Source organism: Prosopis cineraria, unplaced genomic scaffold (genome assembly GCF_029017545.1).
Source record: "Prosopis cineraria cultivar Desert tree isolate PC_DT_omini unplaced genomic scaffold, ASM2901754v1 PC14, whole genome shotgun sequence".
Lineage (NCBI taxonomy): Eukaryota > Viridiplantae > Streptophyta > Magnoliopsida > Fabales > Fabaceae > Prosopis > Prosopis cineraria.
Genome location: NW_026555345.1, coordinates 10,071,962 through 10,087,363, shown reverse-complemented (window position 1 = coordinate 10,087,363; position 15,402 = coordinate 10,071,962). Strand labels below are relative to the sequence as shown.

At 27.9% G+C, this 15,402-nt stretch overlaps 1 protein-coding gene across 1 annotated transcript; it reads left to right on the top strand.

Moving 5' to 3' along the window:
* The first annotated feature begins 700 nt into the window (after positions 1 to 700).
* LOC129293420 (protein MAEA homolog) lies at positions 701 to 6,697 on the top strand. The gene is made up of 7 exons (XM_054931371.1): positions 701 to 1,107; positions 1,906 to 2,100; positions 2,326 to 2,448; positions 3,797 to 3,982; positions 4,590 to 4,723; positions 6,105 to 6,291; positions 6,364 to 6,697. Exons 1-7 carry the CDS (start codon positions 772 to 774, stop codon positions 6,463 to 6,465), a joined length of 1,263 nt encoding a protein of 420 aa, XP_054787346.1. The 5' UTR covers positions 701 to 771; the 3' UTR covers positions 6,466 to 6,697.
* Positions 6,698 to 15,402: the final 8,705 nt, after the last annotated feature.

Genomic DNA, 15,402 nt, shown 5'->3' with positions numbered 1-15,402 from the left:
ATCAATAAGGAGAGTGGGAAGCCTATCCATTTGAACAGAAGTGGCTCCCAATTATCACATCTTTTTTTTTTTGTTTTGGCCAATGACTTGATCTTCTTTGGACTTGGCTTCTCTCCATTTTCTTATCTTTCCATTTTCTCTCCACTTTCCATCGAATCATTGAATTTATTTTTAAATGGTTGGAATCTAATTTTAATTTTATGAAACATTAGATGTCAATTATTCAAAAATGGATTTAATGGTTGCGATAGAAAGTAGAGAGGAAATAAAAAAGAAAAAATGGAGAGAAGCCAATTTGATCCTCTTTGGGATAGCTTTTATTGATAAGTAAAAATCATGATGGAATGTACTTATTACTTTTGTGCAGTTTCAAGTCAAAAGATGAATAATTATAAGACCAAAATGTGTTTTTAAAAAAAATGTGAATTTCTATATAACTATGGAGATGAGTAAATGGGTGTTGGCTTAACTAGAGATTAGCAAATATTTGGGAATTCCTCTTATTTACAAAAAAAAAAAAAAAGTTTCATATGTTCTCTTTACTTCAATATAAAAACTCACACAAAGTTGTCAAGCTGGAATGGCAAATTCTTTTGCAAAATAAGTTCCGAGAAACATCCTAGTTATGGACCTAATTGATATAATAAATTAATCAGAAATAATAAAAAAAAATCAACGGTCTCGTTTGAGGAGTGGATTAAATTCTTGCAAGCCGATGGCTGCAAGTCACTTCCCCATCTAAGATTCCGTTCACTTTCTTCTCCCGTTACGATGGAGATAGATTCCCTTCCCAATGGCGGCAGCACCGCCGCGACGGCCACCACCGGAACTGCCGTGACTTCTGCCGCCGTCAACAACGCCGCCGCACCTCCTCCGTCCTCACAGCTTAGCCAACTCACCGAGTCTTTGAAGCTTGAGCATCAGTTCTTGAGGGTCCCTTTCGAACACTATAAGAAGACGATCCGTGCTAATCATCGCATCATCGAGAAGGAGATCTCCTCCGTCGTGTCTAGCGTCTCCAGTGTTGCCGATAGTGACATATCCCGTGATGACGCAGTCAACCAACTGAACTCCCTTGTCTCCAGGCTACAAGGGCTTAAGAGGAAGGTAAGTGCAAAACAAAATTATTTATTTGAATTGTGACAGTATGCTTATGCTCATTCAGGCAATTTATCTTTGCTGTCTTCAGTTGAAGTTAATTGTTCTTTTTTTTTTTCCTTCAGATGTTAATTGTTTTTCCCTTCACACAAGTTTTTGGTTGCAGAACTGAAGATATTTATTGATATTTTGTGGGTGTATCAGAGGGAGGGATATTTATGAATTTTAGTCGTTAATTTTGATTGCATTTCGTTTTGCTATTTTGGTTGACAAACGAAGTAATGTGTGATCAGCTTTCGAGCTAAAAATGTAGTTATTGTTTAATATTCGATGAGGTATTTGGATAGATAAGTTTAAAGACATTAAGACATCCCATAATTTTTTGCATCATGAAGGCCACTGACATTTTTTGGGTCTGATGTATTTGATATTTCTTTTCAGGATGCATTGCGGTTGTCTTGCATTCACAGTTTATAGCAAACTCATTCTCCCATTTTTTCAGTTTGCCAAAGTGAGGATAGTTATTGCACATTTTACATTATATCAGTGAGAGGGATAGTTTTGATGCATTATTTGTGTATATAAGTTTAAAGATGACCAAGATCTTTTATGCATCATGAAGGACGCTGGCTTTTTCTAGGTGTGATGTGATTGATCTGTTGTGAAAAAATTGATCTTCCTTTTCTGGAAGTGTCATGGCACGTGTTTTGCATTTGCAGTTTTCCTACCAAATGATGTATTTACATTCCTATTGATTGTCTCGTGTTTATTTTTTTCTCCATGATTTTCGTATAACAACATCTTCAGTTGGAGGAAGGAAGTCGAGCAGAGCAACTGCAAGCACAAAGATATCGAGTGCGTATTGGTCACTTAGAATCTGCTGATGCAGAAAAAATATCAGAATGGAATGACACACGTCTGAAGAGGATTTTGGTGGATTACATGTTGAGAATGTCATATTATGATACAGCAGTTAAACTTGCTGAATGCAGCAATTTACAGGTAAATCTTGTGAATTTTGTTTCGTTCCGTGAAGGTTTTTTCCCCCTGTCTTAAAATTGGACTTTCTGTTTGTCAAATGGCTGTTGACTTCTTGAGGATTCTTTGAATATTCCTTGGTGCTTTTGTCAAGCAAATGATGGTTTCCCAAACTCTAATTTTTCAATTATCAAGCCAATTTATTCTACTTTGGACCTGATACCAATGCCATTCTTCTTTATGCATCAGGATCTTGTTGATATTGACGTGTTCCAGGAAGCAAGAAAGGTTATTGATGCTTTACAAAATAAGGATGTTGGACCTGCTCTAACCTGGTGTGCTGAGAACAAATCAAGGTTGAAGAAGTCCAAGGTTCATACTGCTGTTTATCAATATCTGGTGGATTGATGAGTTTATTTATATGATAATCCTTTAATTTAATTTGAGATATTGTATCTTTGCTCTTGTATTTCTTAAAGTGTTGAGAAAGGAATTTATCCAATGTCTAACTTCATTTGCAACCTTCAGTAAAGCCCAAAGAGATTTCACTTTCAAGCCAAGATCCTTGGAAAAGACATCACTGTAGAAAATTTGTCTCTGTTAGATGCCATCCTGTTTAAGAGGACTGGTTATTGGTAGGTCTAAAGGTTTCATCACGCTATTATTGAAATCACCTCCTTTTGTTACGAGGATCCTATCTGAAAAGCTCTGCTACGGTACTACTTTAGGTAGTTTGAGCTCATTACATCTGCTACAGTGCTACCTAAGGCAATCTGAAAAGCAAGATATAGGACCTTTACTTGATCGTCTTCTTCAAGCATATTTTTCCAGAATTGAGACCAATTTTATGGGATGTGTTTTACTATAAGAGCTCAGCATTATGCTGCTGCTTTCTTCTAACTCTTAAAGTACACCATCAATGTTTGCTTCCGATGGAACTTCTTTGTTATTATTATTATTATTATTATTATTGTTATTTGAAGAGATGGGGCAAGAGCTCTGTGATGGGAAATTATGCAAAACTTATTGGAAGTGTAGGAACCAGAGTTTAGAGATATTTTCAATTTACATATTCTCTAACTCTAATCCTTATCTACATACCAGTTGAAGAATTTCAGTTTATCCAATGATTTTGCTCTGCTAATTTTTCCTCCCTGTCCTTCTTTCCCTTTTGTTTCCCCATTCCCTTGACTATTCTAAATCACTCTGTATCTGTTATTACCAGGTAAATAGCAATGGTTTTGGAATTCATTGGAATTATATGTTTTAAGCACTTGATGATAAAAATTCATGTCAACAAATTGCAATGCCTGATAGTGTGAAACTTTGGCCTTGTTAAATTGAAAGAGAAAGTAACTTATCATAAGTCATTATATTTGACCATAAACTACATAATTTTCTCACTAACTTAGCTCTACTTTGTTAGGGACTCTCTCAAACACTCACAATATAAAGGCAGTTAACTATACATGGAATGCTGTAGATAAGTCAGGAGAGATTTTGACACCTCAGAGTGGCTTGACCATGGCTTAAAAATAAAATAACAGTTTGCTTTTTTTTGTTTTTGCGGTTAAAAAAAATTAATTGTTGTCTTGTATCTATTATATCTGCCACCGCCTTCTATTGAAGGTAGGTCATATGCCATGGTATTTGATATACAAATGCAGACATTAGGTTTTTGTCATATTATATTGAGTTAGATTGGTTTTATTGACAACAGAGCAAATTGGAGTTTCAATTAAGACTTCAAGAGTTCATAGAGTTGGTACGGGCTGAAAATAATTTGCGAGCCATCACATATGCTAGGAAATATCTTGCACCTTGGGGAGCCACTGACATGAAAGAATTGCAGCGGGTTATGGCAACCCTGGCCTTTAAAAGAGATACTGAATGTGCTACATATAAGGTAAACCTTGTCTATCTAGTATTTGTGCATGTTATTACACTAATAGTATTTTAAATTTTTAATTCTGCCATGTTAGGGGAATTTTCAGTGTTTGATTAACGGGTGCATCTTTTGAATTTTGATTTGTTTTATTAGAATTTGATTGGATTGAATGGATAAACACCATATATCAATATTAGAGTATTGATTTGAAAGTTGAAGATGCCACTCCTCTCTTTTTCTTTGTTTTGTTGAAGGTGGGAAAATATTTGCATTTTTTTTTCTAGATGCCAAAATGTGAATGCGTTTTTCAGTTAGATTGTGAACTTCATTTTAAAAGCTTGTTTCTGTCAAGTGCCTATAACTTATTTCTGTTTTAAGAAAGGAGGAATGCGAAGCTTGAAATATACATTATGGCTCTATCTAGTGGATATGAGCTGTGACTATGTTTCTGACCATTCCAAGCTGGTAATAATTACAGTTCACGAAAAACAAGCTTAATGTACTTTCTGTTTTTGGCCAAACAGCTTCTTGTACATAAGCTTTCATATATTGTGTCTATATTCTTTGAGCTGAAATTTCAGTAATCCGTAAAAGCTGTAATTACATTTTCTCAATCCTTTTACAGGTCTTATTTGAACCTAAGCAATGGGATTATCTGGTGGACCAATTTAAACAGGAATTCTACAAGTTATATGGCATGACTGTAGAGCCTCTGCTTAATATCTATCTGCAAGCTGGACTTTCTGCTCTGAAAACTCCGTATCCATTCACATCTCATAGCATCATCCATTTATTACCTTGTCTTCATGTTTGACATTTTTTTGTTTGCTGTTGATTGTTTAATAGAGGCCGGATGGTGGGGAATGTTACCTCTATCTTTAGCCATAGACTATCCAATACATGCATAATTTTTCAAGTTAGATGCTCCTATATTTTCCTTTCGATAGACAGCTATTATAAAGTGCACATGGTATGCAAGTTAGGTTGTTTAATTGAAGAAAGGTTAAAGAAGTTATTTGCAATCATAAAATACCTAATAAACTTAAAGGGAAGTTTTATAGAACTGTTATAAGACTAGCTATGTTATATGGTTGTGAATGTTGGGTTTTAATGGGCTAGCAAGAGCATAAAATTGGAATAGCAAATATGAGAATGTTGAGATGGATGTGTGGGCACACATATAAAGATAAAATCCGAAATAAGCACATGCGAGAAAAAGTGGGTGTAGCATCTATTGAGTGAAAAATGGTAGAAAATCATTTGAAATGGTTTGTTTTGAACATGTATAAAGAACCGTGGGAGGCACTAGTGAGAAGGGTGGAGTGGATCATTTTAAACTCTATTAAGAGGAGTAGAAGAAGGCCAAAGAAAACATTTATGGATGTTGTTGACTGAGACCTCTGAGTTAACACAATATTTCTAAAAGCTTGGTAAATGATAAAGTATAATGGTATCGTACAATCCATGTAACCAACTCCACCTAGTGGAATAAGGCTTGTTGTTGTTGGACTGTTATTATAAAGCCAATCCATCTGAGAGCTTCCTTACTTATTTATGGGGTTTACTTGAAATTACCAGGGTTGTCAATTAAATTGAATACCTTTCATTGGATTGAGTCATTATTTATGTTGTTAGGTATATGAAATCACGAAATCCTCTAAGATTCATAGGCCAAGAGCATTCATGATCTGATGTTTGTCATTATGTAGAATTTTTCATTTATTGTGGGCTGAGAACTAATGTTGGAGAAATCATATTTGACCAATGAGCTACAGTCCATTAAATTTGATTGTCACACGCCAGAATCACTCAAGGTTTTACATATTTAGTCTTGTTACTGCTATGATGATCAAAAGTATGTTTAAATATTTTGCCATAATTCGTCAAAAGTATGGTCCTCACGAATCTTAACTGCTGCTCATTTTTAACCAATGTAATGGAAATTTTCATATTTGTAAACATTGAACCGTTTTTTCTTCTCAAATTAAGCTTTCACCTGATCCTCGGCTGAATTTGGCCTGAATTTTGTCATTGAAGAGCAAAGTAAGAGAACCATAAAATTTTATGTAAAATAAAGCCTCTAGCTGTGTATGCACAAATCACAGGTAACTCTGTTCATGTGATCTTTGACTTGATTAAGATACTGTTACGAGGATGATTGTACAAAAGAGGACCCTCTATCCCAGGAGGGTTTCCGGACGCTGGCGAAGCCATTGCCGTACTCTAAGCAGCATCACTCAAAGCTTGTTTGCTACATAACTAAGGAGCTAATGGACACAGAGAACCCGCCACAAGTCTTGCCCAATGGATATGTCTATAGCACTAAGGTCCCTCTTATTTTATATGTTTTTCATGAATAATTTGTGGTAATTAGGCTAACTATATTTGCTGGTTTTCAGGCTCTTGAAGAGATGGCAAAAAAGAATGATGGTAAAATCATCTGCCCGAGGACTGGTTTGGTTTGCGATTATGCAGAAGTGGTGAAAGCTTACATCTCATGATTCTACATGCTTGAGCTTGTTTAATGACTGTAAGTTTGACGCTTAAGTCCTGCCTTGTACCTCTAAGCTACTCGAGATTTCTGGTGAAAAGAAAAGAAAGGGTCTGGAAAATTATTGTCTCGGACGTGCCATTGTTAACTGCCCGTACATTTACATTTTTACTTCTGGTCTTTGCTTAAACGTGTACATAATTCATGTGTAATCATAGTTTCAAATGTCACTTTGGGAATTACCTGGGACTGTGCATAGATAATTATTGTTCCTGATTGTTCTTTGATGCTTTCTTACCGTTCTTAGTGAATTCTTGTGCCAGACAACTTTTGCTATCGATAACGAAAAGGCAAAAAAGGTTTGTTAGCAATGATTAATGTCATGTTTTTCTTTTGGTATAGTCCAACCCCATGATTTTTTAGAAAATTATTCTTATTAGCAATGATTTAGTGAACTTGTCATGTTTCTTTATGCACGTAATCTGATAAATGAGTTGGATTATTCACAACTTATGAATATTATTGTTCACTATTAAGTTATGTTTTCTATGGATGTTGATATATTGATTACAAAATAGGCTACTAATTTTGAGATTTAGCATAAACCCAGTTCACCAGCCCAACCTGGCCATATTGGGAGGAATAATGGAAGATGAAGAATTGAGGATTAGCTTCTAAGGTATAAAGTGGGGAGAATATTAATGAAGGTCCTCTATAATAATTTAATATCAGATAAGGACTTGTTACCAATAAACATTAACAATTAACAAGTGAAAGTTCTAGTTTTGTTACGTATCCAATCCGTTTAGGTCCTTATCTGATATTAATTCATTTTAGTGGCCCCTCATTGATATTCTCCCTATAAATTTTTGTTTGTTGAATGTTTCTATTGCCGTCTTGGCTTCTAAATGCTGGATTGATTTATTTAATTAATGATTTGTGGTTAATGAAATTAAAGAATAGAGATGGAAGTGAGGAGAGAGTCTAGAGAAGGAGGTAGATGAAATCATAATAAATTAATAATTCATTGGAGTGTGCAAAATGTGTTTCATGGGAATAGAATGTAACAAGAAACTTGGATAAAGATGGAAATGAAAATGGGAAATGTTTTTTGGGCCAGAGAAATTAAAATGAGAAAAAGAAGAATAGGTTAGAATGAATGAGATTTTAAATAACTAGGGAGAATTTAAAATTGGGGAAATTGGAAAAAATGTTTCTCCTTTTATTTAAAGGTGTAAAACTTTTTTTAAGGTCAAAATATAATTAAAAAAGATGTCTAAAATGTTTATTATATGACCTCAATTTCTAGGCCTCTAGCCTTATAAATAGGATTGGGAGAATGATAATTAAGTTTTAAAAAAACAAATTAATAATAGGTTTTGATATTTTTTAAAAAAATAAGTTATAAATATCAATTGAAATAATTTTAAATTTAAGAGTTTTAATTACGAATAAGGTATTTAAATTTTTATGTAACTCTCAATTAATAAATGAAATGTCACATTGATATTTATAATTTATTTTTTAAAAAAATGTGTTAAAAATAAGTTATAAATATCAATTTAAATAATTTTAAGTTTAAGAGTTTTAATTGCAAATAAGGCATTTAAATTTAAATTTTATATATAACTCTATTAATAATCAAAATGTTTATTTACAACTATTTAGATTGATATTTATAATTTATTTTTAAAAAAATTGTTGGGTTTAATTGTCATTAAATTAATTTTTTTGGGATTTTCTTATTTTTTTTCCAATAACATAAGTTATCTACTTATGTGCAATATAAGCAGCATTTTCTGTAATGAGCCCTTTTAAAGATGCAATATTCGATTTTGAGTTCAAATAATGGCATGAGACGACTCATTTGAAGCTATATGATATTAATTTAGAGTAAATGTTTTCAAACTGAAATGCGAATAAATATTAGAAAATAGGATATTAATTTATTGTAAATATTTTTTTAACTGAACTTTGAATAAATATTAGAAAATATTTATTTCATTCACGAGCTATGAAATATAATACCATAAAGAGATGGAATGAAACCATAAAAAACCATTTTTACGAAGCTGTGGATATGTATATATCATGATAATATTTATAACATATCCAATCCTTTGACTTATATATTTAGAGTAGAGATATACATTGGAAATTTGAAGGCTATTTGATGCAGCATATATTATATTTTATTTTTTTTATAAAAAATAGGGCTAAAAGGAAATTTTATTATTAAATTATAAATTCAAGGTGGGACTTACACTCTTTTTTGGTACAATAGTTTCCTTCAACAATAAAAAACAGTGCAATACTGTTGCCTGTTGGTAAAAGATAACTTTAATCGTTTATTGATTAGAAATAATATTAAAAATTATAAATTAATACCTTACTAAAAAAAATTATTGATTAAGTTTTTAAGTTATAAATCAATATCAAAAAACGAATGTTATCTTTTTTCCATGTAAAAGATTAACATTCTATTTTGACCAATCACTTTAATTGGCCACCGGAAATATTGGATCAAACAACAATACTTTTAGGTAATTAAAGTTAATATACTTATGTTAATAATATCTTATTAAAATATCAATACTTTAATAATTAATAATTTAAATATTATTATCTATAAATATTCTGAAAAATTTATAAATATTCTTTTAAAAAGTAATAGCTCAACTAGTATTTTCAAGAATTATAAATAAATGTTTTTTTCATAATATAAGAATTATAAATTAAAATAATATAATTATAAATCTTCATCTAAAATTTATAAGTCTTTCTTATGAAAGTTGCAGCTAGTGTAAACAAATTCACTGTTATGATAATATTTAAATTATTATATATTATATTTAGATGACGTAATTAAAAATCGGGACCAAATAAATTTGAAAATGCATTGCAAGTGCAAGCTATTGAGATTGAAATGAAAATAATTTTATAAGACATATGACTAAAACATCCTTAATAAAAATGAAGAAAGAAAATGTGAATAACTGTTTAACATAATTTATGTAACACTACTTGTTAAATCTCATATATTAATTATTAAATGTGTAACATTACTTTGAGAATTCATCTAGTCTCACATAAATCTGTAACTTGTTAAAAATGCTACATTACTTGTTAACTGAATGTTACGCTTGCACGGGACATTAATTCTCTTAATGATTTGAGGGAAATGGATGGGAACAGAATGGAGGAGATATTTTAATGACTTTTATTTAAAAAAAAAAAAAGGATAGACAAATAGTGTTATAAAAATTTTGATAGAGAAAACATGTAAGAGAAAAAAGACTAGAAATGATCTAGATTCTCTAAAAACTTATCTAGAGATATCAATAAATATAGTTGAAAGTCACATCCACTGAAACTTATATATATATATATATATATATATATTGATCAATGAATTGAAACTCTAAAAGAACTCATCCTCAAATTCCAGATTATGAAAATGACACCGCAAGAGAAAATCAATCTCTTGACAAAAACCCTTTGTATTCAACCATGAAAACAATCCTACAAGTAATCAACTTACAAAGAAATCAATTTTTATTCAATTCTCTTCTCCCCCAAATTAGTTTTCACTGCGTGCCTCTAAATAAGTAAAGGATAATCCTGCTCTAAGTTAAACTCTTTGAAAATCATAATAAAACCCTAATTGAGATACTCACAAGACCTACTTCACTGACACCCAACTAAAAGAAAAAAATAAATAATAAAATAAAAATAATTCTCTTAATTTGACATCTAAATAATATTCTAATTCAAATACAAAAACTATCAAGAGAATTAAAAAATCATTTAAATAATTCAGAATAACTAAACGATCCTTTAAATCTTCCTAATAATTCCTTAAATCCTGGGAGACTCTCTTAAATAATATTACATAGAAAATAAAAAATAAAATGAATAAATTCAAAGCCCTCTTGAATAAGATCTTTTGCTTGCATTCATCTTTGCGCGTAGATTAGAAATTGAATGCTTCATGAACCGCCACTTAAAATACAATTGCCATATGGACCATCATATAGGATGTCACTTGGCATGCCCACTTATTCTCTTCAAATTTTTTTAAAAAAATTAATTTTTTAATCTTTCAACTTTTAACTTATCTGTAACTAAATTTTTTAATTATAACTCACTATGATTCAGTTTCTCAATTGTGATTAGCTACGACTCAATCTCTCAACTTTTGACTCACTTATAACTCAATCTTTAATTTTTAATTTTTTTAAAAATATCCTTATTAAATAATAGGGATAAAAGAAATGTTCATATATTATTCTAAAATACCCTTATCTTATTCTTTAATGTGAGATCTAGGCCAACATGAAAAAAAAGAATTAACAAAAATTGTAGGATTAAATTATAAGTGAGTCAAAAGTTAAGGGACTGAGCTATATGCAAGTCATAGTTAAAGTGATTAAATTATAATGAGTCATAATTAAAAGACTGAGTTATAAATGAGTTAAAAATTAAAAAATTAAAAGATTAACTTTTTTAATTTCATTTATAGTTGAGCTTCTCTCACTTGAGTGATGGCATAAAAAGTGATAGAATTGCCCTCCAAATTTGTATCAAGAAAACAAATTAAAAACTTTTAATCTCATTTCTCCATTTTATTTATAATCGAACTCATTAAAATTTCCATTATCTTCCTTCCATTCTCCTCGAACCAAGCAAAGTATGAAACATATATTTTTGTTGTTTTAGAATTTGTTTCTTCCTTGAAATAGAAACAACTTGTTTTATTTTAAAATTTTCTTCATATGCATATTAAAATTTTTATTCTTTTTTATACATTTATCTCTTTTATTATCATATAACTTATTTTAGAATTTTTCCCTATGCATCTTAAAAATATATAGAACAATTTATTATTTCGAGAGGATGATCCCCACAAAAAAATAAAATTTAAATGGATTTTATTTTAAAATTTATTACCTCATATATAGAAAAAAATAATTATTTATTTAAGGATTTCTTAGCCTTGCTCATATTAAAAATATAAATATAAGACTTTATTTTATTTTATAATATTTCACCAATTACAATAACTTGTTTTATTTGATAATTTATTATTTCATGAGCATTAAAAACTTAAATTAATATTTATTATCACACGCGTCCTATGTATTATAATTTATTTTAATAAAAAATTTATTTCTTCTATGTATATTAAAAATATAAGTGACAATTTATTTATTTGTTCTACAAATTATTATTTTGCACTTCCTCCAAACTACAATATAGATCATTAATTAACTAATTTATTTTTGTAAAAAAATCAATTAAAATCTTGATTTTCTAAAATTTTTTACATATTTCCAACTGTACGCTTGAGTATTATTCCCTCATGTTGTTATTATAAGGCACTCCTAACTTTTTCACAAGAATTAAGAAGATATGGTTAAATTATTAACTTTTTCAAAAAAATAGAATAATTTTTTAATTTTACCACTATTTAAATGACAATTTTTAAAATTTTCATTACATTCTCTCTCATAATTAATGAGTTTAAATAGTGATAATGATAATATTAAAAAAAAGTAATGAATACCCCATCAAGTACATTATATTAAGTATAAAAAAAAATTTCTGGAAGATGCTATATAAAAGGGACCAAAGAAGGAGTGTAAAATATGAATATAATTAGAAAAATATATACTCCCTCAATTGAAAAATATAAAATATTTTTAATTAAATCTTACCTCTAATAAAGTAATTACTTACTTTCAAACTAGTCTTATCTTTTCATATTTATTTTTACGAAACACTTTACAATAAATATAAAGTCATTCATCAATCAAGGCAATTTTGAAAAAAAAAAGGTAACAATTATATCTTGAAAGATTAAAAATGCTTACATTTTTTAATATCTAACTCTCTAAAAAATACCTTATATTTTTTAACAGAGAGTAAAATATATCCAATATCTTCATTTTTTTGGAGCAAACAAAGTTTCTAAAACATGCCATATATTATGATCTTGAGAAAGCACATATTAAAATTTTTGTTTGCTCATTTTTTTACTATAGCTCTTCAGTATCCCACACCCACATTTTATTAACATAGACCCAGAACTCTCAATTTTAATTGCTATATAAATTTTTTCAAAAATAAAAAAAATGTCAAAATGGTACTATAGAACTGCAGTATCATTTTGACAGTAATTACAATATATAAAGATAAAGATAAAGATTCTCTTAAGTTATTTGATAAGTCTATTAACTATCTAACTTGTGTAATAATAAGAAAAACAAGGAAAATTTAATAAGTAATGTAAGTGATTTAATAAGTCTGTCTCTATTCATTTCTATTACTAAATTATTATTGGTTAAATTATATTTTTAGTTCTCTAATTTTATATAATATTTTAATTTAATCTTTTAATTTTATAAAATATATTTTTATTTTTTTAATTCTAATATTATTAGTTTTAAATGATTATTTTATGCATCAATTATTGTTATTTTAAAAAAAAATTAAATTTAATTTGCCAACATTTAAAAATATTTTATCAATATTTAAAAATTTAATATAAAATTTATTAAGGTAAAATTAATAATGTTAGGGTTAAAGAATTAAAAAGATATTTTATAAAATTAAAAAATTAAAATAAAATATTATGTAAAATTAAAAAATTAAATATATAATTTAACCATTATTATTCCCCTGACCTAATTTGCAAAGCAACGAATTGCATTCTTGTGTCTGCTCCAAGCCTCTAGTGGCATGTCACTCTTCTCCACTTGTCAGCTCCCTCATCGCTCTTCTCGAGTGCTGGGTCTCTCCTTTACCTTTTTCCCTTTGTTTCCTTCATCATAATCGTTCATTTTGTGTGATTCTGTGTAACTTTTATACGACCATTTAAAATGTCAACTGTAATCTTCTATTATTATTAGCTAAATAATTTGCTTTAAAAAATAATTTTGAAATTTTTAATTAAAATAAACACAGCATTATTTAAAAAAAACAAATGTTATATTGCATTTTTTACAAACTAGTTAATTTAAAATTTTATTCTTATGTTTCAAATTAAAAATATTATGAATTTAATCTTGGAATGTTTATTTTTTATCTTTATTGTATTATTTATAAATAAAAAATTTAAAATGGGAAAATATGAATGCATATATATAAATATATCATTTAAAAAATTAATATAAATATATATATTATTTATAAATATAAAAAATTGTTCCTACCAAAAAAAAATTAAAAACTGTTTCAATGGGTAAAACTAATTTTTATATTTTTTTGATGCAACGTTCTTCTAGTAATATATGATCTGGTATTTTTCATTTATCCTAATTGCAAACTTTTATTTTGATTCTACGTGACATATTGATTGAAATTTATAATAATATTCACATACACAAACACTTTAATATTTACTCTACTGAAACAGCTTTTGAAATTTATAAGTAATGTATATTTTTTTTGTTTAAAAATGTAAAATATTTTTAACTAAATTTCACCTCCAATAGTTACCTACTTTTAAACTAATTTTATATTTTTATATTTACTCCTATTACATATCATATAATAAATATAAAGTTATTATCAATACTTTTAAAAAGAAAGTAATGATTACATCTTAAAAGATTAAAAATATCTTATAGTTTTTAATATTCAATTCCTTAAAAAATGTAAAAATCTTTTAATAGAGGGAGTATATTTTTTAACAAACATTCAAAGATGAAATTCATAATAATTTTAATTTTAAACACAAGAATGAATATATATTATTTATAAATTTCAAAAACTGTTCCTACCAAAAAAAAACTTAATCAATCAATTTTTTCATTTCCAATCAATTTCTAAATTTAATCACTGAAACAGTTTTTACTTTTTGGTAGGAACAGTTTTTGAATTCATAAATAATATATATTTTGAATTTTTAAATAATATATTTATATATGTACCTTAATATTTTCCCCATTTTTTAAATTTTTATTTATAAATAATATAATAAAGATAAAAGAATTCAAAAATTAAATTCATAACAATTTTAATTTAAAACACAAGAATAAAATTTTAAATTAAATAGTTTAAAAAAATGAAGTAGCATTTGTTTTTTTAAAATAATGTTGTGTTTATTTTAATTGAAAATTCTAAAACTCTTTTTCAGAGGAGATTGTTTAGGCAATGATGGTAGCAGACTATGACTGACGTTTTGAATGGTCAAATAACAGCCACACAAAATCACACAAAATAAATAATTAAAATATAAAAAATGAAGGAAAAAAGGAGAAAAGGTAAGGGGAGAAGCCCTGCACCCCGCTTCCCTCCAAGCCTCCATTATTATTTTCTTTAGAGTTTGTTTAATTGTTTCTAGTAAATATTTAATATATTTATATATGATATAAAACTTTGTAAAATTGATTAAAGTATACTTTTTACTCGTTAACTTTTAATTTTTTAATTTTATAAAATATTTTTTAATTCTTTAATCTTAACATCATTAATTTAAAATAATTTTTTGTGTGCCCATCATTATTATTCAAAAAAAATTAAACTAAATATATCAATAATTCAATAATGTTTGGTCAATATTACCAAAAATTAATGTAAAAAATTTTTGTAAGGAAATCAACTGTGTTAGAATTAAAAAACAATAAAAACACTTTATAAAATTAAAAAATCAAAATAAAAGATCATGTAAATTTAAAAAATTAAATGTATGCTTTAATTTTTATATTAAAAAAATTTGTATAAACAGTAGTTATTTTATCATTGCATAATTTTTATATATTTTAAATTATTATCTTCACTGTTCATGTATATGGCTTTTATCAACTTTATTTTTTTAGTCAATTTCATATATCTCCTATAAATTTATTTACCATGATGTAAGGTTAAGATTCTTTTTAATTATTTAAAAAATATTGGAAAAATAATGAGTATGGGAAAATTAGAAAAAATAAGAATGCAAAAA